Here is a 25,581-nt window from a genome sequence, read left to right as displayed (position 1 = left end):
GACCATTGCAAAACAGAGGTCAAATGTAAAAAGCAGAAACAAAGGCAAATTCAATGAAAAGTATTAAGAAACTTTATTTATTTATGATACATCCAAGACCCAGAAGCAGAAAAGGAAAAAAAAAGTGTTGCTTGCAATGCTTATATTCATTAGGAAACATGCCAAAAGTTGAGCTGAGGCTCTCCATCATTCTGTTTCATTTACAAATTACTTTAAGTTTTCTATGCCTGAAGCTTGTCAGGTCCCTCTCAGATCTATCTTGTCTCTTCACCCTTCTTCCCTTGTGGAAGGCAGATTTCAGGATTTTGTGTTTTCTGTTCAAGATGATATGCTTTGAACCAGATTTCACCTGCAACCTTCAAGGAACTGAAAAAACAGAAAATAAGATTCTCTTCATTGCCATGAGAGTTAAGTCCTACTTAGAAAAAGCATGCCTCAGATTCAAGCAGAGAAGTGAATTCAAGTGCAGTAAATTGAGGACAGAGAGAGTGGCCCAAAAATCTCTCAGTGAGTGATACTTCTTTTAGGTATTTGACATCTCTTGACAGTTATCTCTAGCTTGCATTGATGCTTTATATGGGTTATCATAAAGTAGCACTTTATCCAAGCACCCAAATTTCATAGTCATGTTGGAGAGGGCAGAGTCTGCCTATCTTTAGGAGGCCACCTGGGTGTGTAATTTTCATGCAAGCAACATGGAAATAGTTTGCCATTGCCTGTTTCTAGGTTACTTTTGCAGCTTAACAGTCTAGCTTACATCCTTTTCTTGATAGCTTCTATCAAAATATTACCAACTTAGATGCTGCTTAGCTTTTTTCAAGATCACCCAAGTACAGCTGGGTGCTGCCACCTGTGAAAGGCTCTTTGATGTTAACTGATAACTAATTATTTAATACTAGCTTTATGAAAAATGCATGTGAGGGAACATATGCTTAATAACTAGCATCTCTCTCTTTCTGATATTAGGCTTATTTTTATTCTTTTAATGGATCTACATCCAAAACCTTTGTTCTCATTAACAATTTCATACTTTGCACACCAGATCGCTTTTGAAGCCTCTACCCAATGGACAATGTTCAGTTGACATATTCACATGTATATAAGTATGTCTATATCATTGCATGTTTACCTTTCCCATGTCCTTAAGAGCAAAACCAGGCAGATCCTTCATTTGATTTGCTGTTTGGCTAATCTTTATAAATTGAATGTTTCCTAGATCCCCAACTCCTCTTCTGACCTGATAGTCTTTGCAGTCTGATACTTACTGCACAATGTCAGCAAAGCCAGTGAATAGGGGTTTTGATTGATATTCAATACCATGTTTGGCACACATGGATTTCACCAAAGGAGCCACCTTCCAAAAGTTGTGCCGAGGCATCGTAGGGAAGAGACTATAAACAGAAAGGAAGGCAAAGAACTTGTGATCCTTTACTATCTTTTTGTCTTATTTGAACTATGAAGCAATTTCTCACTGATAGCTTAAAATCTTTCTTATTGCCCTAAATCAGTACTCACTGGTGCTCAATTTGAAAATTCAGGTGCCCCGTTACCCAGTCATTGAAAAAAGATTGATTCACGTTGCATGTTGCCTGAAGCTGGGAGAAGAGAGAAAGACAAGTTTTAATCCAGACATACTATGAACAAAGGAAGAACAAGCAAATGTCCATGATTTATATTTATATTCATGTTGGTTTGTATGTATCTATTGGTGTATAGCTAGTATTTCTAGACAAATATATTGAATTTTGGAAATCTTAAATTATATTACCTTAATAGTAGAGTTTAAATACTCATTTCTTTTATGTACATTGAGAGCATATGCACCAAGACAAATTCCTTGTGTGTCCAATCACACTTGGTCAATAAAAAAATTTATTCTATTCTATTCTATTCTTTTGGTATCAAATCTGATAGTCTTCAGTGTACAGTTTTGAAAACAGAGAATTAAAATGTACTTCTAGTAATATATTTATTTTTCATTTTGTGAAACAATACTTTTCACATATGCAAATTATAGTTGATCCTGTGGTAATTGGATTATTATGGATCTGTGAATTATTGTCATATAATAAAATTACACAGACAAGCTAAAGTTTAATCATGTACAGCCAACAATTTTATCTTTGAGATCTCTGTTACAGAGGTGGGTTTCAGCAGGTTCCGACCCGTTCTGGAGAACCGGTAGCGGAAATTTTGAGTAGTTCAGAGAACTGGTAAATACCACCTCTGACTGGCCCCGCCCCCGTCTATTCTCTGCTTCCCAAGTCCCAGCTGATCGGGAGGAAATGAGGATTTTGCAGTAACCTTCACCTGGAGTGGGGAGGGAATGGAGATTTTACACTATCCTTCCCCTGCCACGCACACCAAACCATGCCATGCCCACCAAGCCACACCCACAGAACCGCTGGTAAAAAATATTAAATCCCACCACTGCTCTGTTACCTGTGTAGAGAACCAATCCATGTTTTTATCATGATCAATATACATAGGAAGATGATTCATCTGTGATATCCATGTAAATAGAATACTCTCAAGAACACTAAGAGACAGAAATGAGGCACAGTCAGGCAAATGAGGCAAAGTGAAACTATACACAAGTAAGCTGTTAAGTAGAATAGTGGGACAAATTTATTGGTTTGTTTGTTAGGCTTAGAATGCAAGTCATTTACTAGACCTAATGATGCCTTTCTATGGAAACCAATTCATTTCTAACACTCCCCCAGTGACAATGAGTCAGATCCAAACCAAAGATCAGGACCCTCAATCTTTCTGAGTTAATGGACAAATTTGGAAGGTTGACCAGATACCATGGATACTGATCCCTACAGAGTGGCTTGGCTATATCCCACATAGCTATATAATGACACATGGTGACATATGACCCTCTTCGAGGAAGGCAAATTGGTGAGGTTGTTCTTACTACTCCCTCCAGCCCTTTACAATACTCTTTATCATTTTTAAAAGACTGTATAAACTCAACTTAAAGAAATAAAAGAGAATAGAAAGAATAAAAAGTGCAAGAAAAGTAAGAATATAATAAAGAAAAAAAATACATAAAGAGGTTACTTCCAACCTTCATCACAAAGTATAAACAAATTTAATAACTCTTCATCTTTTGTAAAATCACAAACATTTATCTCTTCATTCCATATCTTATCTATAAACAAATCAATAAAACATTATCCTTTTCAGTTCAGTGTCAGCAGAAAGTCCAAAAAGGATAGCTTATCTTATAATTGATCTTATTTTAACATTGGTCAAATAAACCAACTTTATATTCCTTCCTTTTACTTAATCTTTAGCTCAGAATTCCCCAACCTTTCTGGCTTTGTGGACCAGGGAGGGGGTGGAGAGGAGAGGAGATGGTGCTGCGTGAGTGGCCAGCAAGCTCATGCACACACTCAACCACTGCTCGTACAAGTGGGGATGCATGCACGCATGAACATTTGCCTACCACTTCCACAGTTCCGAACAGCTCAAGGCCCAGATGGGGAATCCTGCTTTAGCTCATTCAAATATTGCAATAATATTTTATTTAATATTTTATTTCTCTTCATTTCTTTTTGTCCTATCACACAAAATTATTCAAGGTTTTAACAAGGCTCATCTTAAATTCCAGCTGGAAAAGTGTATGCAGTTCATTGTCTTGGTTTGTCATTTGTTTTTCATTTTTAAAATTTAAAACCTCAGCCAGTTTCTTTTGAAGATCCAGTGCAACTTCCTTTTCTAAATTATTCTCTTAGCCTATCAGTTATAAATCCAGTTTCAATATTGTCTCCAACTTGTCAAAATTTGTTCTGAAAATGACATTTCTTCGATAACATCCTTTGAATATAGTCTCTCCATTAAAGCATAATCATTACTTATTATAGCTACTAGTTTCTAATTCAGTTCTACAAAACTCTCCTTCAGTGGTTTTATTTTCATAACATTTTTTACTATCTTGCATATACAGATCTGTATATCTTTCCTCTACTTAAAATCTTTCTTCCCCTCTTCTGTCGAGTTTTTGAAATCATGAAATTATTTATCTATGTTATGTTCTGTAAAACCAAAACAGGGTCTATTTCCCATAAAGAAGCTGTGTCATGCCTGGAAGCCATATTACCTGTGTGCCTTGAGGATCCAGGCCTGCCACAATCATACCGTGGGGAGTTGGGAGGGGGGGTTGCATGAGTGAAGTAGAGATACCCATAACAAACTTCTCTAAGAGAAGTTCAAGGCCATGGTGTCTGGCAGCTGTGCAAGGGAGAAATTGGAGGATGTCTTCTGTTCAGGAAAGTACTGATTGGAGCTGTGTGGACATGTGGGAGATGCGGGCAAGGTCTTGAATGCTCTTGTGGGTGAGGAAAACCCGGAAGCTTTCAGATTCGGGTTTTCCCAGATGTGCCAATATGACATTTCTAATAAAAGTTAGCATTGAGGAACTTCAAGCCTCGGAGTTTGATTTCGTTGGGGGTGTTACTTGGAACCCTGACAAGCTGTTTGTACTTATTTTATAATTAATTCCAAAATATTAGTGCAAAAGTTATAATATTCCAATTTTATCTGGATCTTTAGTCCATCTGTAACTTTCTAAGATCAAACTCATTTTTAACTTTTGGTTGATTATTTTAGATTCTTTAAATTCTTAAGCTTATCATTAAAACTTTCTTCTGTTCTGTATGAAAGGTAAATTTATCTAACATTTTCAAACTTGTCATTCTAATAGCTTAGAATTAGTTAATCAGCAATTTCTGAAAGCGATTAGAAAGTACCGTTTGCAAACTTAGTATCCTTTGAAAATCTCTGCTGCTATTGGGAGAAAGTTGGCTAGTCCCTATTGTCTCCCTGTGCTCAAATCCTTGGAAAATGACTGCCCTTTGAAGCAGGCAATTCAATATGGCACTTAGAACTGAGGGCTGCTTCATTTCATGGAGTTACACCCAAGTGGCACTTCATCTAATGTTCAGTCAAAATAAAGAACCTCTTTGATGCTTTGCATATATGTGGTGGTTGATTCACATATTCAGATTGTAAAATGATCTTTGCTGCAGTCAGTAAGTGATGAATGCAGTTGCGCCAGTCCTCAACAGAAAGAAAATGAGTTTGGGTCAGGGGTGGATTCTACCTACTTTTACTACCGGTTCACATTGTGCTCGCGCGCACACACCCGCTTCACTCCCGCACACGCATGCTTTTCTGTGTATGCTCAGAACCACATGCGCAGATCACTTCTGATGACATCCGGGTCAGTGGGTGGAGCCTCCCGCCAGTTTTACTACCAGTTCTGTAGAACCGGTCAGAACCGGGGGCAACCCACCACTGGTTTGGGTGTCCTAAAAATGAGGGGGTAAGTTCAGAACAGCCTTCCACAGCCTGGGCACTCCCAGAATTCCCCAGCCAACAAAGCTATTACTGCCAATGGTAGAGTTGAAGCCCATACATATGGAAGTGGACAAGTTTGGGAAAGGATAATCTAGAGAACAGTCAGAGTCTGTGAAGGAATAGTGAAACACAAAGAAAATAGTACATAAGATGAACAGTACTTCAAAAGAAAGAAGTATCCCAAAACACCCTTGAATCCCAATATGGGGTTGAAGAAAATAAAGAATCGGATAAAATATGCCAGAGTCCATGCCATTTCCTGTAGAAGAGAAGAAAAGGAACGGACATTAGAATAGCATCTTTCCTTGCTCCAAGTAGACATCCTACATGGAATCTTACTGAGATCCAGATGTATATTTTCTGGAAACTCTGCTCTGTTTACTGCCCACTTTTACAGAACCATTTTCTACCCTGGCTGCTTAAACAGATTTAACTGATTGATAAGAGCTATAGAAAAATTCACTAGACAAGACTGAGTATGCTTGTTTTTTTAAAAAAAACTACAATATTTTGAGCTCACATCATTCCAGAAAGTGATGGAGAAGGAGAGAAGTTTCTTTGCATGTTGTTATAAGGTTTTTTTTAATTAATCAGGGAAGACAAGCTTTTTATATAGTGATTATCAATACAAGAGACCAGGTGTGGTTGTAAGCACCAGTGTTGCTGTGTATGTAACATAAAATAAAAACATTATTTTCAGCAACTGACATGTTTATGTGATATCAGGTGAGAAAGCTTGACAATAGTGCATGACAAATTCCCACTTTAAATAAGGCTGGGGAAGTCTCTTCTGCCATCTTCTTTACTAGAAAAAAATAAGTCCAACCCCATTTCCAATCCCTCAATCCCTTTTTTTTTTACAAAGAAAGATGAACCATAACTTTATACTTTTATTCAAGTCACCATAAATCATTTCTGAATCAAAGCCCTCAAAATCACTACTTAAGAAAACTCGATTGTAATTCTTGTACATTCTTAGTTCAACCGATGTCATTGTCCAATTGCCTCTAAAGTTTCCCCTTCATGCCTTCTACATGTTTGATTTCCCAGATAAAAAACTAATGCCTTCTACATAAAAGGCCTTTTGATAGCCAGCAATAGTCATCTGGAAGCACTTGGAATTGGGTGGCTTTGACTTTCCCATTAACAATATCCCCATGCCAATTTTTATACCCACCTAAAAACGGTTCCTTTCTTAAGGAAATAATATTCTAAACCTAGAAACATACCATTGGGGCGGGGGGATCTCAGTATTTTAATATTTGGTATGGAATATTTGTGTACTCACCCTCCAGAGTTTGCGTTGGAGTATAAAGTACAACGAGTGAAGTTGAAAAGTTGGCACTACAATCAGTGGCAATGCTGCACAAGGAAACAAGATGCATATAGCCATTAACTGTCCTTTCTAAACATAAAGGAAGCATCAACCACACTCCTCAAAATGTTTTGTATTTAACATTTTATTTAACAATTATAATTGTACTTGAGAATCTCATCATCAAAAATAAATCAACCCCAAGACATGTACATGGCAGACACTGCCTGAATTGTGCCACTCAAACTATTTTGTTGGCTCCATTAGAACCAACTGACTAAAATACACTTGAATGAGCTAAAGGAAACTCTATTATTCCTCGTGATAAGTGGACAATACTATCTTAAACTATTCAGGTTTATTTAGAAGAAAGTCCTGGTAAATCCAGTGAGACCAGCTTTCAAGTGTTTATGTATTCATTTATAAGAGACATCTTGTAAAACTCCCCATCTTGTAAAATACAACTGCGGGTGACTTACAACAATATAAAACCTAAAACTAGAGACAGGGCAAGCTACTAGTAAATATAAAGAGAACAAACCCCACTACCTTCTAGCATCGATGATGTTACCTAATTGGGTAATGAAATGTCTGCAAGTAAACTAGTGAGCTCAGGGAGCACCAAGGACTCCACAGTTCTACCCTGAGCTCTTCTATTGGAATCACCCAAATAAAAGGCATTTTTCCTTCAAAAGTGGGGAGGGGTTAATAGTCCAGAGGAAAAGAAGCATAGAGGCACAACAAGGAAAGTTGCAAGTGGTACTCTACTTGCTGGCCAATAGCAGAGAAGAAAAGGAGAAGAAATTCCAGAGAGAGAAATTAAGGGAGAACAGTGTTTGTAAGAAGAAAACATTATTATATAATAGTACCACAGAATACGGTATCATAATAGAGTATAATAATTGTAATCATTATAATAATTGTAATTAATGTAGCAATATAGAAATAGCAATAGAATACAATGTAAAGTAGAGGCAATAGAAAACACATATAAACTTGTAAGTTTCACATTTTGCTTTTATATCTTGGGTTTCTTCCAAAATAAAATAACTACCTAACCCTTATAGGAAGATTAAAAAAAAAAAAAAAAACCTTGTTCAGAGTTCAATACTTTTGTGGTTCTTGAGACTCAGACTCAACACTCAATCTAATTGGAGACAATTAAAAAAAATCTTATGACAGGGGCCCCCTCTGAACTGCTGTAAGCAGTTAGTGATGGTGGGCATTAGCTTGGCTGGCTTCAAGAAAGGATGGGCCAAGTCATGGAATTCATGAGATTCAATGGCTATTAGCCTCTGAAGGCCATCTGAAGGAAAACCAGTGGATTTCCTTGGTTGGTTATTGTGAGAATGGACTGCTGAGCTTGATGGGCCAGGGGTTCAATCCAGCAGGCCCCATTTATGCTCTTATGAATAAAATAGTTTCAAAAAGAAAAGTATCTGCTGGTGAAGAGAATGGAATATGCTTTCCATTATTGTCCTGTTTTCCTTCCATGGCAATTTTCTTCCACTCTAATTTGATTTATGGGTGGTCTTCAGTCATGCCCATAGAGCAGTGATGGCGAACCTTTTCGGCGCATTTGTCAGGGCTACAACCCGGAAGAGGAGCTGCCCAGGGCGCATGCGCACACCCGAAAATGAACTTCCGGTTTCAGCTACTGAACTTCCGGTTTCAGCCAGCTACTCTTCCGGGTTTCTGGTGCGCATGCACATGCAACGATCAGCTGGGCAGCGCACATGCTCATACAGGAAAACGGAAGACCAGCTCTTCTAGTTACCAGCACTGCCACATGCAAAAAGGCCATCTGATCATTGAGTGTGTATGTACACCAGAAACCTAGAAGAGGAACGGGCGACGCCGTGCATGCCAGGCGATATGGCTCTGTGTGCCACTTCGGGCACGCATGCCATAGGTTTGCCATCATGGCTATAGAACATCAAATAATTGAGTAGTTGCATGAGAAAGTGCAGTACCCACTCCTGTTTGCCATTTCTCTCTTTGCACTGTTTAGGCATATTCTGTTTTTGAAGATGTGGACTTAGAATCAGGATGCATCCCTCCACCATGTATGTTAAACTCATGGGAAACTGTGTTCTGAGAAAGGAAAGAATTCCTCCTCATTCTCTGCAATGTTCTGCAGTTGCTGCCTCTGCTCTTTGTCTTCCCTCCTCCTCTTTATCGTATCATTAATAACAAAGAGTTGTTATTGATCTGCACTGTGCTGGGCATTATATAGAATGCATATGTCATCTGTCCATGAGCTCATGGTGGAAAAGATAAGAGTCTGAAGATGATCCATAGCTTTTTTGCGAAAGTTGCTTTTTTTTTTTTACACAAGAAAAAGTTCATTTGCAGCTTAAGGAGGTAGGGAAAAAATCAGATACTCACTGAAGAAAAAATACTTGTGCTGATAGTTATAAGGCATGTATTTCTTTTTCTGCAAACCCAACTGTAAAAGAAAGTAGGTCATGAAAAAAAAAACAAATAACTTTCACTAGGTAATTATAACTTAAGGCTCCATTTCTTTAACATCCTTTTCAGCTGCTCTGTGAAATAAATACTCAGGCAGGAAAAAAGGAAAAAAAGTGAGATGCACACAGCTGTCACAATAATAGATTGTAATTATGGTAGATAGAATAGACTGCAGTCTTTATTTTCAGATGCAGAAACACATGGCAGAGTGAGATAGCGTTTGAACTAAGCCCTGTAATATAAATACGGAAAGAACATTCTTAAACTTAGTTATTTTTTAGCCAGGAAAGGAAGCTGTCCCTTTTGGTAGCAGAAAAACTAGATAAACTTTTACTAACCTTTCCATTAGTAGAAGGCCCCAAAGGGAAGCGTTACTGATGGACCTGGATCTGATGGGTTCAAAGTGCTCCATTGTCCCAATATCAGCTCTTCAGCCACACCATCCTATAGCTGCCACAATTAATATCCTGACTGGTTTCAGTAGGGGTGAATTAACAACAAAATGGGAATCCAGAATCTCAGCTAAATGGGGCAGCTTCTTCATTTTGAGATTTATACTGACTGCCACAGTCTCAGAACCTCACAACCATCAGAGATAAAACATTTTCATCCAGTATTTATGCTTGTGAGGCATAAGTAATTCTATAGTTTCTTTGTTTTAAGAAAGAGCCAAGGCCAAATATACTTATCAAATCTAAAACAATCCACAGATGCTTAAGCCCCATACCACCCTCCATCTTCTATCCTACCCGAGCTACCAGATTTTTGGACAGGGAAAGAATCTGTTACTTTGCTTCCCTAAACACCTTCTTAGGATTGCACTCATGGCCATAAAAACTTGCTGCTTTCCTCAGAATCCTTTTGTACAGGATTGTTAAATCAATCCAGTGAGATAATTCACCCAGTAATCCAATCCATAATATTTATCTATAGTTATGAGCTACAACAGGAGTTGCCAGTTAAGGCATCAGGCTAGAAACTGCAAGATAGTGAGTTCTAGTCTCTCCTTGGGCAAAGCCACCCTGACCTCAGCCTTAGAAAGGGAAATACACTTTTGTTGTGGCTACCTTGGGTGAACATTTTGTCCAGCCCTACTAATCTACTACCTCTGTGAGATTTGTTTTATCAAACGCTGCTAATAAATACAAATAATAAATCCAGAAGAATTATATTGTGTTCAACTCTAACCTTTGACAATGAAATGGCTTAACAGTTTCTGATCTGAAAGGAGAGTGGTCAGGGTTCAGTAAAATCTGTTGTCATCTAAGCAGTTGCTTCTTACCTCCAGAGAAAGAGGTTCCCCTAATGACATAAGAACAGGATGAAATGAAATGTCTGGGTCCTTCTGGAAACAGTTGGGTTTAGCGTGATGCTGGGAATGGTGCAAAGTCCACCAATTAGCTGAAACTCCCTTTAGAGGAAGAATGAAAGAAAACATTCAGGCTCTTTTAAAAGATTACTTGACTATTTACTACCACAGAATTCTGCTTTGAAGAGGTAATATAGAGGAGCTTCCATTGAACCTTTGAATCAGCTTTTCAAATAGGTTTGAGGTGTTGAGTCAGCTGACTCTGAATTATCTTGGAGAGGTTCAAAACAGTTTGAAGATTAAGTGCGCTTTCTAGCTTTGAAGAATCTCAAACATTCATTGCCTATATGGACAAAACTGGGGGAAATGTGAGTATTGTAATGAGTTCTCTGATATTAACATGAGTAGGTGGCAAATGAGTTTTATCACCTTTCAAAAACCCTGCCTGTCAAAGCACTGGAAGAGGTGCTGCTCTGCTATTTGTGTATTTAGAGAGATTCACCTGTGGGGAGAAACAGAAAACAAAATAGAGACCTACATTTATTCTGCTCTGTCTCACTTTAAATGAGTCTTTTTTTTTTTTGCCTCCATACCATTTTATTCTTATTTTTCTTTGACTCACCTGTAGTACACTCCCTGTTAGCTTTGGGTCCAGTATGACCCAAAATGAAGTAATTGCAACCAAGGAAAAGCAGAATCTGAGGCAAGAGCGCGAAAATTACAGATAGAAAGCATCCCCTCCCACTGTCCAATGTAAACCATCCAATCCAAAGGTCTCCCAGGGGTCAGGTGGAAGCACATGTCTGGCGGTGTCATTCATCAGGAATGCCATGGCCGTTGACCTTATAGCAGCTTCAAAGATGAACCACTATATCTTAGGATTCACTTTCGTTTCTCTCTCCAGCCTGCTTATAACTCAGTGCTAGCTTCCCCCTTCCCCCGTTACCATGGCAGCCAAAGCAGCAAAAAGCGGAGGTTGACACCTTTGTCACTGGTATTTAATCAGACTTATTGATAAGGAAATTTTATCACTAGCATTTAACACCTGGTATCCTCATCTAATTTCACTGATAATGTTGACACAAAGATTTTAATAGCAGTGTTAGGAAATAGATTATAGCAAAGTGATACCATTTGTTATTAAGAAAGATCAAGCAGGGTGAAAAAAAACTAGACATGCAACAGATAATATAGGATTCATTGTAGATATAACAGACTTAAAATAAAGGTCAATTTGTAATCTCATTATTAGATGCTGAAAAACTTTTGATAAAATACACAAACAATACATGTTTATTATATTAAATAGATCTGAAAATCCCTTGGAATTCATTAAATGGATTAAGAATATTATATCTACATCTAAAGTAAATTTTAATGATGTTTTCTCCCACTTTTCCACTATTTAGAGAAACTAGACACAGATGTCCAGTTTCACCTTTGCTTTTTAATATCTACATTAATTAATACTTCAATCAATATTTAACACTTTTTGGTTTCTGCTATTAGACAACATAGAAATATCTATGGAGTACTACATAACTCAGTTGAATACAAATGCCCACATTTTTTTGTTTATTTCTAAACCTCATTCTGTTATTTTAGTATTGATGCAAAATAACAGAATATTCTATTGTCCAAATCAGAACTGATGCTAATAGGTAAAAATTGGGTCACCCATTCACTAAATATCAATTCCATATTTGCACCGAATCCATTAAATATATATACTAAATGATACTAAATGAATATCTTTACAGGAAATCCAATTTCTAATTAATGAGGCAGGATTCAGTTTTTAGAACTATCGTGCTTACCTATTGTCTTTTTTTTTTTTTTAAGTGTTTTATTGTAAGAAGTTATAATAATACAATTTTTTCTCCATCCGGTTACATAGTATGGAAAAAGAAATAAATGCAAATTACATATTAAGCATAAGTGAGTAATTTTTTTCAGACCAGATACATAGTAGTGCATAGCAATAAATAAAGAAAAAGTGGAGAATTGTGTTCTCATATCATTTAAGTCGTATATATATATATCTATAATAATCTTCTACTATACATTAATGAATACATAGATTTTTGTCTCCTACTTATCCGAGTATCCTCTCCTTGCCATCTTATCTTTCCTACCATCCTCTCTACATCTTCTCTTACTATTCCGTTTTACTATTTCTTGTTCTGGTCTCTTCCCTTTTTATTTCAATTTCCTCTTCTCTAGCCACCCGTACCACTTGTCCCATACGCTGTAATAATCCGAATCATCTCTGTCATTAATTTCTAATGTTAATTTATTCATCTCGGCACACTCCATTATTTTGCCGATTACTTGTTCCTCATTCGGGATTTTTTTCTCTTTCCATTGTTGGGCGAAGGCAATTCTTGCTGCTGTTATTATATGCAATGCCAAATATTTCTTCTTTTTTGTCATTTCCTTCTGAAGAATTCCCAGGAGAAGTATTTTAGGATCTAATTCGAAAGTTTCACCTATTATTTCTGAGAGCCAATTACAAATCATCTTCCAGTACTTTTTTGCTTGGGAGCACGTCCACCAGCAATGGTAAAAGGAACCTTGCTGGTGTGCACACTTCCAACACCTTGGGTTAGAGTTAGGGAAGATCTTAGCAATTCTAGCCGGTGCTAGATGCCACCTATAAATCATCTTTTTACCTATTGTCAAGTATTAAATAGTGAAAGCTAATAATTGGGTTCAATTTTCCAATTTGAGCAACCTTGGAATATACATATACAGCACCTTTGTTTGGATGGACAGTATTAGGATATACTGTAAATATGTAAAACTCTGGTACCTCTGAAAACAATTACATTATTTAGAAACTTATGGAATGGAATGTCTACTTTTAAAACACTATTTTTTCCATGCCATATTGACCTTATGGTCTACGCTAAATTGGCACTGGATAAGAGTTAATGGAATTCAAGGATGGCTGGACTTGGACTGCTTGTGGGAACATAACGACTCCAGGATGATTCCTCTCTTGACTCTGTTCCCCCAACTCTGACTCTCCTTCTCATACAGAAACATTCTTCAGTCTTTTTTTTTAAGTAGTCACAATAGCATATAACCTGCTTTTTCTAGTTAAATTTGACTAGAGTGTTTTCTGTTTTACTTCAGTATGATTGATCTATAGACTCCTTGTTGGACAACCAAGAGACTGTGCTGCTCTTTTTTTTCATTCTTATTATTTCTGCCTTAAAACAGTAGAAGAGGAATATGTCAAAATTTATATCAGAATTCTGTAGAACTTTTTCAGCCTATTCATTCAAACTTTCAGAGTTGATATCCTCAAAGGTATCTGCTATGTTATTCTCATTTTATTCTATACCCCCAAATGAAACAGTTATAGGCACTTTGATGTTTTCCCATTCAAGTCATAACTTTCTTGAATTTATTTAACATGATCTTGATCTATATGAATCAGGTCTCACCACCTTCAGATCTGAAATTGGGATTGGCTTTTGGTTAATTTTCACATTCATCTTGTTTATTATAAGTGAAATTCCATTATTTGTCTGCAGTTAATAAGATAGACAAACAAATAGTTTGATTTAACATAAGAGAACTCTTTGTATTCTTTGAGTGGGAATGGGAAAATGAGAATCCCATTTGACACCTCTGTTATAAATAACACAACACATTTGATATTTACTCATGAAATTTTTTCATGTATATTTGCAACATTCCATATTCCTTCCCTTCAATTATGTGGAACATTTTAAGAATAATATACCTTACTTACCTTTAAATGGCACATCACAAATTCATGAAAAAGGTGGTTCCATTTTGGATTACTGAAGACTGAAAGATGTCCCAAATCATGTTGTAGATAGCCTGCTTGAGACTAAAAGAAAAGGGTGGTTCACAACAGAAGAGGAGTGACTTTTGTGTCACTCCTGCAATTTATATCCAATGGTATTTGTAATAGCTATGCAAGAACTGCTGGGATAGATAGAATAAAGGCTCATTCATTCTAGGATATTTTTTTTTTATTCAATCAAAGATTCAGCCACCCAGAGAAACATTCCAAACTGGATAGGCACAAGAAAGCAATTCTACAATATAACCACAGATATCTTCCACGACCGTATCTGATATTGTGTGATAGACATGAGAAGACATGGTTGCTTTTTAATGCTCTATTTTTGTTCCATTGCTTCAGAATGGAAGGTTTGAGATATAAAATGACAAGGCATCATAGAACATAGAATAACAGAGTTGGAAGGGATCTTGCAGGTCTTCTAAGATAAATGGCTGCCCAGTCTCTTCCCAAAAGCCTCCCATATCCTTCTTTTCTACAGAATCATTTGTTGGGCAAAACAGAAGTGGCTTTTTATGTAACTGAATTGCTTAGCCTTCTTCAATCCTTATTCCTCCAAACAATTGAATGCCATCTTCTGAAGGCCGGTGACAATTGAATCTGTGTTATTTTCCTTATAAAGAAATTATTTTAATTTGGCTGAAAGACATTCTGCTGTAGGAAGCCAATCTAATGAAAAATGCAATTTTGCCTCAAAATAAAGGCAAGAAAATTACCTGAGAAACGGTCAGCAACACTGTGGCAATAAGAAATGATGTTGTAGATATCCCAAAATACCACAACACAAACCAGCCAGCAGCATCCAGCAGTAAAATATGGAGCAAGGTCAGGAAAAAGAAGAATTGGTTTGGCTTGAAGAGTCCCATCATTTTAACAGTGGACAGCAGTTCCCGAAAATCTTCTACTAATAATTTCTATGGGGAAAAATTCAGAAAATTTGCAGACGTTTTGATTTTATGGATACAGCATAGCTAGACAGTTAACATCAAGAAGTCTTGGTGGAATTGCCCTCCAAACTATCCCTTTCTTTCCAAACTTTTTATAGGGGAATGAAGAGGAAAGCATGTGACCCCAAAATTTGACAAATATTCTTTTAAAAATAGTAAATGTGGAAAAAAACAAATGAAAAATTGTTGCATAAATAAACTATTTTTCTTCTTAGTGACTGCTACACAACTTACAGTTCATGTTTGGGACACTAGAAATCAATGTCTATCTGGATTTAATAATCTTGGCAAAAAGCACTAATGGGGAAACAGAGAGAGGGGGGGAGAAATAATTGGTAAAGCTGAAGATGATTTTATGGTATAGCTTGGTATAGTTTGGTATAGCTTTATTGAGTGTCCACAAAGTGGCACCACTTTATATACTCCTCCAATGCACATACTAATCTATGGTTGGAGAGTTATTAGTTTAAACAAAACCACTGAGTGTTGTGTTATTCAGTACTATTTTTATTTATATATTTATTGTAATATATTTGCACATTAAATTCATTTATAGAACACATTTGTACTATATTCCAACTTCATTAATATTTACTTAAATGTAGTATTTTATTACTGTTATAAAATATGTAATTAATATTATGAATTAATGTTAATTATTATTCTGATTAAATATTAATGGAACTGCTATTGGTATCTATTTACCTACTTTAATCACTTTATAAAGCTGCCCATTCAATGACTTCCATCAGGTAACATCAGTGGATACCAATTGGCCAGAAGTCTCACCACAGGTCAATCCCAAGCATGATCAATTCTGTTTCAGTGCTGTGCCCAGGTCTGAAACCTGACTGAAAAGGATCCAGATAAACCATTTTCTCCAGACTCTCTGAGGCTGCATTGCAACCACCTGCTTAATAATCTTGAGAAGACAGGCTGGGATTGATTAAGTGGAGGCTGAGGAAGGCAGCCTAAAAGAACTTGAGTTTACTTGCCCAATCTTATTGCCCAGCTGCATTTTTAAAAGTACTTTGGATCTTGTTTGACAAAATCAGATAGAAAATCATCTGATGGGACATAAAACGAGTTTGCTCTACATCTGGAGGATGAAAAGAATAAAACTGTATATATTCACTCTACATTGGACACTACCTGGATATGTCTTGTTGAGATGACAGAAGCCTCATTTTGTGGGGTTATTTGGGTTCAGTTTGAATCTGTGGAGCCTAAAGAAGCAAACAGGGTTCTCTCCATGTTATTCTCACCTGTGGATCCGAGTCCTGCTTGCTTAGTGGAAGCAGACAGAAAGATGAGAGGAGGCTGAGTGTGAGTGATAGTGAAGATATCCTTTGGATATCTTTGGGAAGAATCAAGTGCAGCTTCAGGGCAATGAGGTGGAGAGTGGATGGGAATGGAGTGGCCGATACTAAGATCACTTCATAATTAAAAGTCTGCTGAAGGAAATGGACTTTTACTGCTTTTATAAATGCCAAGAGATTGGAGTGAAATACAAGGACAATGCAGAAAGACTGAGGAATATCTTTGTAAAAATCTTTTACTGGCCTAAATAGCAGATCAGTTTTAATGACAAAAGTGATCTTTGACTCAAGCCCTATAATATTTAAGGGTATGCAGTTTAGCACCATAAGCCACTATCTCAATTTTCTGTCTCCAAACTTACATTTTTACTGGGTTCAAAGCTGGGCTGATCAGGTGCCAATTCCCCAATCAAAAGCGATGTCATGTGCTTCCTTACTAGAGTCTTGTCAAGGTGAAAGGCTGTAAAAGGATCCTAAAGGCAAAAAGAAAAAAAATATTATAATAAAGAACCAATTTAACCGCAACCTGGAAGAAACATGTTTAGGCTGAGTGATTATATTTGATTCTTACCTTTCTTCTCAGATGATTTATCAACCATATGCCAGTCCCAAGCCCTCCAAAATGGGAAGTGTTAGGAAAAGCAGTGGTGAACTATCCTGCAAAAATTCTCACTAAAACACTTTATGGCAATAAGTCAACATGACTCGGATTGAATACCAGGCTGGATGATAGCCTACAAGCTACTGGAGAAGAGCAAGAACTAGCTGTTAGTAGTCAGAGTTTTTATGATATTGTTGGAGGAAAGCCTTCAGGAATCCCATGTGGCCCATGATGAAAGAGTTGTCCACAACTGTACAATGCTATATTGAATTGGATCATGGAATGTTAAAGGCATATCCCTTGGGAAACTCAAAATTGTAAAACGAGAAATGATTAGCGTGAATATAGACATCCTTGGTATCAGTGAGTTATACTGCACAGGGAACGGTCAGTTCAAATCAGACAAGTTTATGGGGTTTTTTTCTGGAAACAATATCAAATGTAAAGGATTTGCATTCTGTGTAAGCAAACAAGCAGCTAAATGTGTTGAGAATTACATAGCATAAGCGATTGCATACTAATTTGAGTCAAGCCACTCAATATCACCATACTACAAATCTATGCTCCAACTATAGACTCAAATGATGAAATTGAACTTTTTTACAGTGAGCTTCAATGTGCTCAAGCAAATATATTATGGGTGATTTCAATGCAAAAATAGGCCAAGGAGAAGTTTCAAGAATAGTAGGCAAGTTTGGGCTAGTGGAATGTTATTAAGCTGTTGATTGCCTAGTGCAATTTTGCCAGGAAAATCATCTCAGTATAATGAAGACATGGTTTATTCAACACAAGCAACATTTATATACTGTATTTTTCAGAGTATAAGATGCACCTTAGTTTTTGGGGAGGAAAATAAGAAAAAAAAAGTCTGCCTCTGCCTACAAGCATACATCAGTATTCATCTGGCTAGCGTCCTGTCAGTGTGTGAGAGAATTGAGGGCTGTTTGGAAACTGAAACAGTATTTGCTGTGTGAACAACAAGGAGACAGCAAGGAGCCTGGGCATGGCTTAGCTCAACTGTTCTGTACTAAAGCTGCATGCTGTGCTGAGCTCTGAAACTAAACTGAAACTGAAAATCCTCTCCTCTGCTTGTGTTTTGTTTGTATTTACTACCACATTGGAAAACTTGCTTTTGGTATTGTATATTTACTTCATGTTTTATATTATATATAAAGAGAAGTTATTGAATCCTGCTGAATCAATTACTTGTGTGTGCTTTCAGGATGTGATTGCTGTTGCAAACTGTGACACGTCTTTGCAGCAAATAGTGAGCAGCCAGGTCAGCTTCAGCACTAATGTAATTTGTAGCCTGATTCAGCATGAGGAGCTGATTGGCGAGTGGATTGGCTTCCCGGAACACCCCCAATCAGCTGTTCCAGGCTGCAGGGATTGCCTCAGACCATCACCGCCTCCGTACCTCATTTTTTTGGCCTCGTGGGCGGGGCTACATTCGGTGTATAAGACTATCCAAATTTTCACCCTCTTTTAGGGGGGAAAAGTGCATCTTATACTCCGAAAAATACGGTAAATGGACAGCACCAAATGGACAACATGAAATGAAATCAGATAGATTTCATTTTATGTCAACAACATTGGAAATGTTCAGCTGCATCTGTTAAAACACTTCCTGGTACTGATTGTAGTTCAGACCATCAGCAATTAGTGGCTAAACTGAAGCTCAAATTTTGCAAAGTGAAAAAAGGTATTTCCCCCTCCCAAAAATCAATCTGAACAACATCTCACCTATGCATGCCATAGATGTTAAGAATAGTTTTGAATCACTGAATATAGAAGGGAAAGATCCAAATGAACAGTGGTGAGAGATCATTGAAATTGATGGAAAATATGTGTCACGCCAAAATCCAAAGAAAACAACAAGTGGCTGATGACACCATCAAAATAGCTGGTCAGAGAAGGGCAGCCAAGGACAAAGGTAATAAGGGCAAAATTAAAAAGCTGAATGCAATTTTCCAACATGAAGTCAGGCGAGACAAAAGTAGACAGTGGGAGGAGTAGTGTCAATATCTGGAAGAAGGTAACAGGAAGGGACGTAGCAAGGTCATGTTTTCCATAGTGAAAATGATGTGATCCAGCTTTTCAGCAGAGCAAGGACCACAACAGGAATGTACTAAGTAACCAGCAGAAGATCAAGAACAGATGGAAATAATATAAAGAATGACTCTATAGAAGTTTGACTTACCATCAAGATGATAATGATGACAGCCCAATTAATAATTAATGAAGCATCTTGAAAAAAGAAGTAGAATGGCCTATGGAGAAATTGCCAAATTGGAAAGTCTTGGTTATTGATAAATCTGTGGAATTACTAAGACCAGTGCCAGTTAACATCTTCACTGCCCTGTGGCAAGAGATATGGACTATTTGTTAATGGCCTCGGGACTGGAAAAATATGTTTTTAATCCCACTGGTAAAGAAAAGTGATGCCAGCAACTGCTCCAACTATTGCAAGATTGCATTGATTTCTCATGCAAGCAAGCTTCTTGCAAGTTAAAGATCATTAAACAGAGGCTACAGAATATCATCAATCAAGAGTTACAAGCTGGCTTCGGAAAGGGGCACGTCACTCGAGATCACATTGCAGATCACTATTAGATGGATTATGGAAAAAGCACATGACTGTCAAAAGGATCTATATATGTGTTTTATTAAGGAAATTTGACTGTGTAGCACACAATAAGGTATGAGAGGCTTTGTGTGACCTTGGTGTCCCAACCCACCTGATCTGATTTATCAGATCATTGTACACTGATCAGGACGCAACAATGAGAATTCTATGGTGCCACAGATTGGTTCAACATCAGTAAGGGAGTTAGACAGGGAAGCATTTTATGACAAATTTTTGTTCAATCTGAAGTAATCATGTGAAAATTAGACCTGGAATTGCCTGATGTTGGAGTGAAGATTGGGGGAAGAACCATAAATAGAGATACGCAGATCATATAACACTATTGGCTGAAAATAAGGAAGATCTGGAAAAAATCATCTGGAAAATCAGGATAAAAGTAAAACAAGTAGGACTGGATCTTAACATCAGGAAAACAAAGATAATGACAACAGCTACAGATGGATATGAGATGTTTAAAATCAACAAGGAGGAAATTGAATTAATTCGAGAATTATATGCTCCTTAGATCAAAAATTGTTCACGTTGGCAGTTGTACTCCTGAAATCAAACACTGACTAACCTTAGACCACAGTCCAATGGTTAACATGAATAAGATCTAGAAAAGCATAAAAATTGATATTAATATAAAAAGCAGGCTAGTTAGAGCAATAGTTTTCCCTATAATGATGTATGAGTCTGAGAGTTGGACATTAAAAATGGCTCATAGAAGAATTGATGCCTTTGAACTGTGATGCTGGCATAAATAATTGTGTATACCATGGGCAGCCAGAGCAACCAACAAAGAGATTGTGAATCGTATAAAACCAGGCACATCATTAGAAGCCAAAATCACAAGACTATGTCTGATTTACTTTGGTCATGTCATGCATGCAAATTTATTTGAAAAGTCAATTATGTTAGGAATAGTTAGTGGAACAAGAAGAAAGGGGCAAGCAAAAAACAAGCTGGTTTGATACCATCAAAGCTGATAACAAAGAAGAACATTCAATAATTGAAAGAAGTTGTGCTTGATAGGGTAGCATGGAGAGCATTTGCTAAGAGTCGGACATGACTGAATGGTTAAAATAATAACAAGTCATTTTCTATACCCATGATGGCAAATCTATGATACCCGTGGCCGAAGTAGCACACAGAGCCATCTTTCCAGGCAGGTGAGCTGTCGCCCAACTCACCTGAAGCTGCGCGTGTGCGCGTGTCCCAGATGGTGCTTGGGTCTCTGGTGCACATGTGCCCAATTCCAGAGACCCAGCTGGTCTTCAGAGCTCTCTTGTGCATGCAGGCATGTATGCATGTATTGCATGCGCAAAAGCCATGTGCATATGGAGCAATTGTGCATGCAGAGCATGGGGGGAGTCACGCAAAAGCCATGAGCATGCGCAGAGGGTGTGGTTCAGTAGTGGTATTCATCCGGTTCTGTCCAGATCACACAAACCAGTGGCTGCAACTGCGGAAGGCTCCGCCCACCCGCCTGGACGTAATGCATGACTATTGTGTATGCACAGAAGGCCATGCGCATGCACAGAGGTGGCACATGCCCACATTTGTGAACCAGCTTGTCCAGTCTTTGTTTTGTCAGGAATAAATCCTTGAGAGTGCCTTAATCAGAGTATTTTGTTTAAAAAATGAATAAATGAAGTTACCTGGCCTGTTCATGAAACGTTCAGGAGCTAAATGGCAAGTTCAGAGAGTAAATCACTGCCAAAATGTAAAACCTGAGCTACAAGTATTTTCTATTATTTCAATGAATAAAAATGTATAAATAAGCAACAACAACAACAAAAAACCCTTTAACTTCATTACAGCACTTCAACAACTTTATTTGCTCTAAGATGGGAAAAAAGGGCACGTGCTGGTCAGAGACAGTGTTTAACTCAGAGCTTCCCAAAGTGATCAGTACTGATCCACAAGTATTGATGAAATTATCCAAGGGGTCATTGTTATTATAGGTAGTAATGTGAGTTAGAATACCGTGTTTCCCCGAAAATAATACATGTCCGGGATAATAAGCCCAATTGGGCTTTTGAGCGCACATGCTATAATAAGCCCCCTCGAAAATAAGCCCCCCCCCAAATACTTATACACATGCGCAGCTGCTGTGCAAAGAGCATGAGGAGAAGAGGCGACGCGGGAGGGGGGGCGAACGGTGGGGGAACATGCCCCAGGCGCACCTGCCATCCACCAGGAACGGCCTTGTGCGCTCTTCTCTTAGTGGCAGCCGCAAACAAACTCCTGCCAGCCCTGGCCCTGTCGACCTGGGGGGAGGGGTACTGGCACCAGAGCTCCGAGCAGTGGCCGGTGCGGGCTATTCGCGCAGCCATGAAGTGGGACCGGCGTGGCCGCTTCTTGCCCGCAGCATTGCCAGCGACGATCAGGTCAGAGCCGCTGCCGCCCGAGATCAGCAGGCCAGATTCGGTGAGCCGGACGCGCTGCTGCCACTGGGGAGAAGAGAGAGAGGAGGCGCTGCGAGAGAGCCCATTTCTGACGTTCTCCTCCTCCTGCGCGACAGCAGCATGTTCAGCTCCCCGAATCAGGTTTGCCGATCTCGGCCCGCGAGGGGGAGTGGCAGGTGGGGAGGCGGAGAAGCGAGAATTCTGTCGCTCGCCCAAAGCCCAGATCCCCCGTTTGCCCTGCAGGCTCTTCAAGAGGAAGGCGATCGAGCCAGTCTGTGGCTTTTGCGATCTAAACCAGCGCTTCTTCTCCTGCTCCCCTTTCCTCCCCCTCCCCAGCGGTGTGTAACCCCACTTCCCCAGCTGCCAACCAAGAAGCCTGGCTGTGGGTCGCCCGGCCAGCCTTGCCGAAGTTCTCCCGAGCACCCCCTTCCCCAGCCAGGGATGAGGTGGGATGGGGGTTGGTTGCAGCTCCTGGAGCCGAAGCAGAGAACAAAAGGATGGCCGGGAAGAGTTTAAAAGAGAGAATCCAAGGTGCTGGTTCTCCAGTTACACAAAAGGTTCATCCTTATTTCATAATGATTTGGGGCCACCAAATCATCCCTGAAGAAGTTCCTTCTGCTTCTCCACTGGAAGCAGCAGCTCCAGTTTTCCAGTAGAGATCAGCATGGTCATATTTGGAAGGATGGAGAAAATGGAATTGTTCCAGAGAGCATTCTATTCTGACTTAACCATATTTTATTTGTTGTTGTTTTTTAAATAAAAGTTTGGCTTATCTGATTCGTGTGTGTGTGTGTGTGTGTGTGTGTGTGTGTGTGTGTGTGTGTGTGTGTGTGTGAGAGAGAGAGAGAGAGAGAGAGAGAGAGATTATGTTGGCTTCTGTTGTAATTGCTTTATTTTAATATTTATATTGAAGGGTTTACAGTTTATACATGTAAACTCTCAAGAATTTTACTTGGATAGTGGCATGATACAATTGGAATCAATCAATCTGTTTGGCCTGGAGGTTCAGTTTCTGTCTGTTCCTTTCAGTGAAACTAGATTCTTTAACCTGATCTTCTGAATTGCCCAATGAAGTAAATATCCTCTTCTCTGAAAACCCTGAGCCAAAAGAGGAGTTGAGAAAATGTTTTTCCTTTATCTTTTTTCATACTTGTTATCTCTTTACCACCTTTATTGAGCAATTAATATACAGGATTTTTTTCCCCTTGCATTGTCTTGAATATATTATTTTAGAACTAATTCATATGCTTTGGTCATATCCACTGGTCATTCCTTTCAGGTTAGATATTATTATAGGGATCATCGAATGCAGATGAAAAGCCTACATAGAAAAAGAGATGCCAAATGTTCAAGCTAGCTTTAGAAAAGGCTGAGGAATATGAAATATAACTGATGCATGATAGATAATTGAGAAATACTAAGAAGTTAACATGTGCTTCATTTATCATAGAATGACTTTTAATTTTGTCAATCAGATCAAGGTTGAATAAGCTTACAAAAATGGGAATCCCAGAACATTTTACTGTTCTTATGAGAGAAGCTTGCATATTAGTCAAGAAGACTAAACATGAACAGAACAGGCTGGCTCCAAAGGTGTGCGACAAGGCTATATGCTCTCCCCTTATTCATACAACCTGTATGCTGAATATATATTAAGAGAAGCTGATTTGGACGAAGTTGTGTGTGGTTGTAAAAATTGGAGGCACAAACATCAATAATCTGGGCTAATAATAGCTGAAAATGCAGAGGATCTGCAAGCTCTAATAATAAAAGCCAAGGAGTACAATGGGGAAAAAATGAGACTAAAATACAATATAAAGAAGACCAAATGAAGGACAACAGATAGAAGAACCAGCCTTAGAACTGATAATGAAGATAGTGAAGTGTTAGACAGTTTCTGCCTTTTAGGAACAACTATCAACAGCACAGGAACAAGCGGTCAAGAAATATACCACACAGCACTTAGTAAAGTAGCCATGAAGGTCTTGGAAAAGATACTCAAATGCTATGATATGTCTATATCTATAAATAGCAGAATTGTGCAATACCAGCCATGGTATTCCCTGTGGTACTTTATGGAAATGAAAGTTGAAGAAGCAGAAGAGTATTGATGGTTTTGAACGTTGGTGTTGGAGAAGACTCCTGAGAATACCATGGCCAGCCAAGAAAACAAACCAATGGATCATTGGACAACTAAACCCAGAGTTCTCACTTCAGGACAAATAACCAGGCCAAAGTTATCCTACTCTAAACACATTGTGCAGACCCTGCTCTCTGGAGAAAGTTCTGGGAAAGGTGGAAGGAACGAGAACACGACCACCAGCAATGTTCTAGTTATATTGGAAGATCTGAAGCATCAGGTTAGGGACAGAATGTCACGGAGAAAATCTGTGATTAGATTAGATTGAATTAGAGTATGTTAGAAAGAAGGAATTGGGGGGGGGGAGTCTGTTTCCAAAAAGAAAGGAAGAAATCCATGTCTGGCTTTACCCTTACAGATATCTTAGTGCAACCTAAATGAAATGAGCTAAAAAAAAAAAGAGGTGGCAACAGCAAGAAAAAGGAATCCAGCTTTGACACGAAGAGTGAAAGATTCGTGGTTGCAAGGAACTGGAAACACCGGAGTCTTCCTCTCGCCACCTGCCGCGCGCCTTACCGTGGCGTCCTGCCCTGCATAGAGGCAGATGGTCCGAGAGCCCCCCGGGTGCCTCTTGTGGAACCGGCTGATGTCATAGACTTTCCTGTCAATCACCAGCCAGCGCTCCCGTGGCGGGTCTCCCTGGCCGGTGCGCAGCCCGATCTCTTCCCAGGTAAACAACCGCGAAGGACCGGACTGATCGGCCGCGGGATCCGTTTCCCTCATCCCAGTTTCTCCTTGCTGGGAAGCCATCTCCCCTCGACTGAGGCTTCGGGGAACTTGGCACTGTCCTTTTCAGCACCACGGGAGCGCGGACTGGGCGGGTCCTGGCGAGGGAGTCCCCCCCCTTTTCCGTCTCCGATTGGCCAAGAGCGTCATTGACGCTGCTCCCCTGGAGAACAAACGCGGAGAGGGAAGCACCGAAAGCGCCAACTCGGCTGAGCCTGGGATGTTCAGCTTTTCAAGTACGAAAGAGGAGTTGGAGGCTGGCAGCGTTTTTGCAGTAAGCGGAGCAAACTCCTTTTCTTGGTTCCACAAAAATCCTATTTCTTCGCAAGCAAAACGATAAGAATGAAGGACCCTGAGGTCGATTTCGTGCAGGGCAAGCAAATTGGCAAACAAGTTTCGGAGTCTCTCTGTGGAGGCTCTATTCTGACCGGTTTCACTAAGAAGCAAGATCTCCCCACTTCTTTAGCCCCGCAGTCACGGGAAGCAGTTCGATCACAGACCGATCTG

The 25,581-nt window shown here is 38.9% G+C and overlaps 1 protein-coding gene and 1 long non-coding RNA gene across 2 annotated transcripts in view; one reads left to right on the top strand and one right to left on the bottom strand.

The window, feature by feature from the left end:
• LOC148116515 (uncharacterized) overlaps window positions 1-25,581 on the top strand; it is a 117,778-nt gene that overhangs the window by 12,044 nt on the left and 80,153 nt on the right. The gene's annotated exons all lie outside the window — the stretch shown is intronic.
• LOC117659265 (acyl-CoA (8-3)-desaturase-like) lies at window positions 50-25,120 on the bottom strand. The gene is made up of 12 exons (XM_087883304.1): window positions 24,865-25,120; window positions 16,933-17,043; window positions 15,021-15,218; window positions 14,227-14,328; window positions 10,437-10,565; window positions 9,071-9,131; window positions 6,656-6,729; window positions 5,529-5,626; window positions 2,443-2,539; window positions 1,516-1,595; window positions 1,266-1,391; window positions 50-366 (listed from the first exon to the last, which is right to left on the bottom strand). The coding sequence occupies exons 1-12, from the start codon at window positions 25,096-25,098 to the stop codon at window positions 255-257; spliced, it is 1,422 nt and encodes a 473-aa protein (XP_087739430.1). The 5' UTR covers window positions 25,099-25,120; the 3' UTR covers window positions 50-254.

The sequence above is a fragment of the Pantherophis guttatus genome, chromosome 1 (assembly GCF_059756535.1).
Source record: "Pantherophis guttatus breed Tessera chromosome 1, ASM5975653v1, whole genome shotgun sequence".
In the NCBI taxonomy this organism is placed as follows: domain Eukaryota; kingdom Metazoa; phylum Chordata; class Lepidosauria; order Squamata; family Colubridae; genus Pantherophis; species Pantherophis guttatus.
Note: the sequence above shows the minus strand (reverse complement) of the source record. Positions and strands in the feature narration are given on the sequence as shown.

What these genes read in the sequence shown, in the direction of transcription:
- LOC117659265 (XM_087883304.1), bottom strand. Translation starts at nt 25,098, where the DNA reads ATGGCTTCCCAGCAAGGAGAAACTGGGATGAGGGAAACGGATCCCGCG. An exon ending in ATGCAGGGCAGGACGCCACG is followed by an intron (nt 17,044 to 24,864) that starts GTAAGGCGCGCG and finishes TTTTGCCTTTAG; the next exon opens with GATCCTTTTACAGCCTTTCA. An exon ending in GGGAACCTCTTTCTCTGGAG is followed by an intron (nt 9,132 to 10,436) that starts GTAAGAAGCAAC and finishes TTTCTTTTACAG; the next exon opens with TTGGGTTTGCAGAAAAAGAA.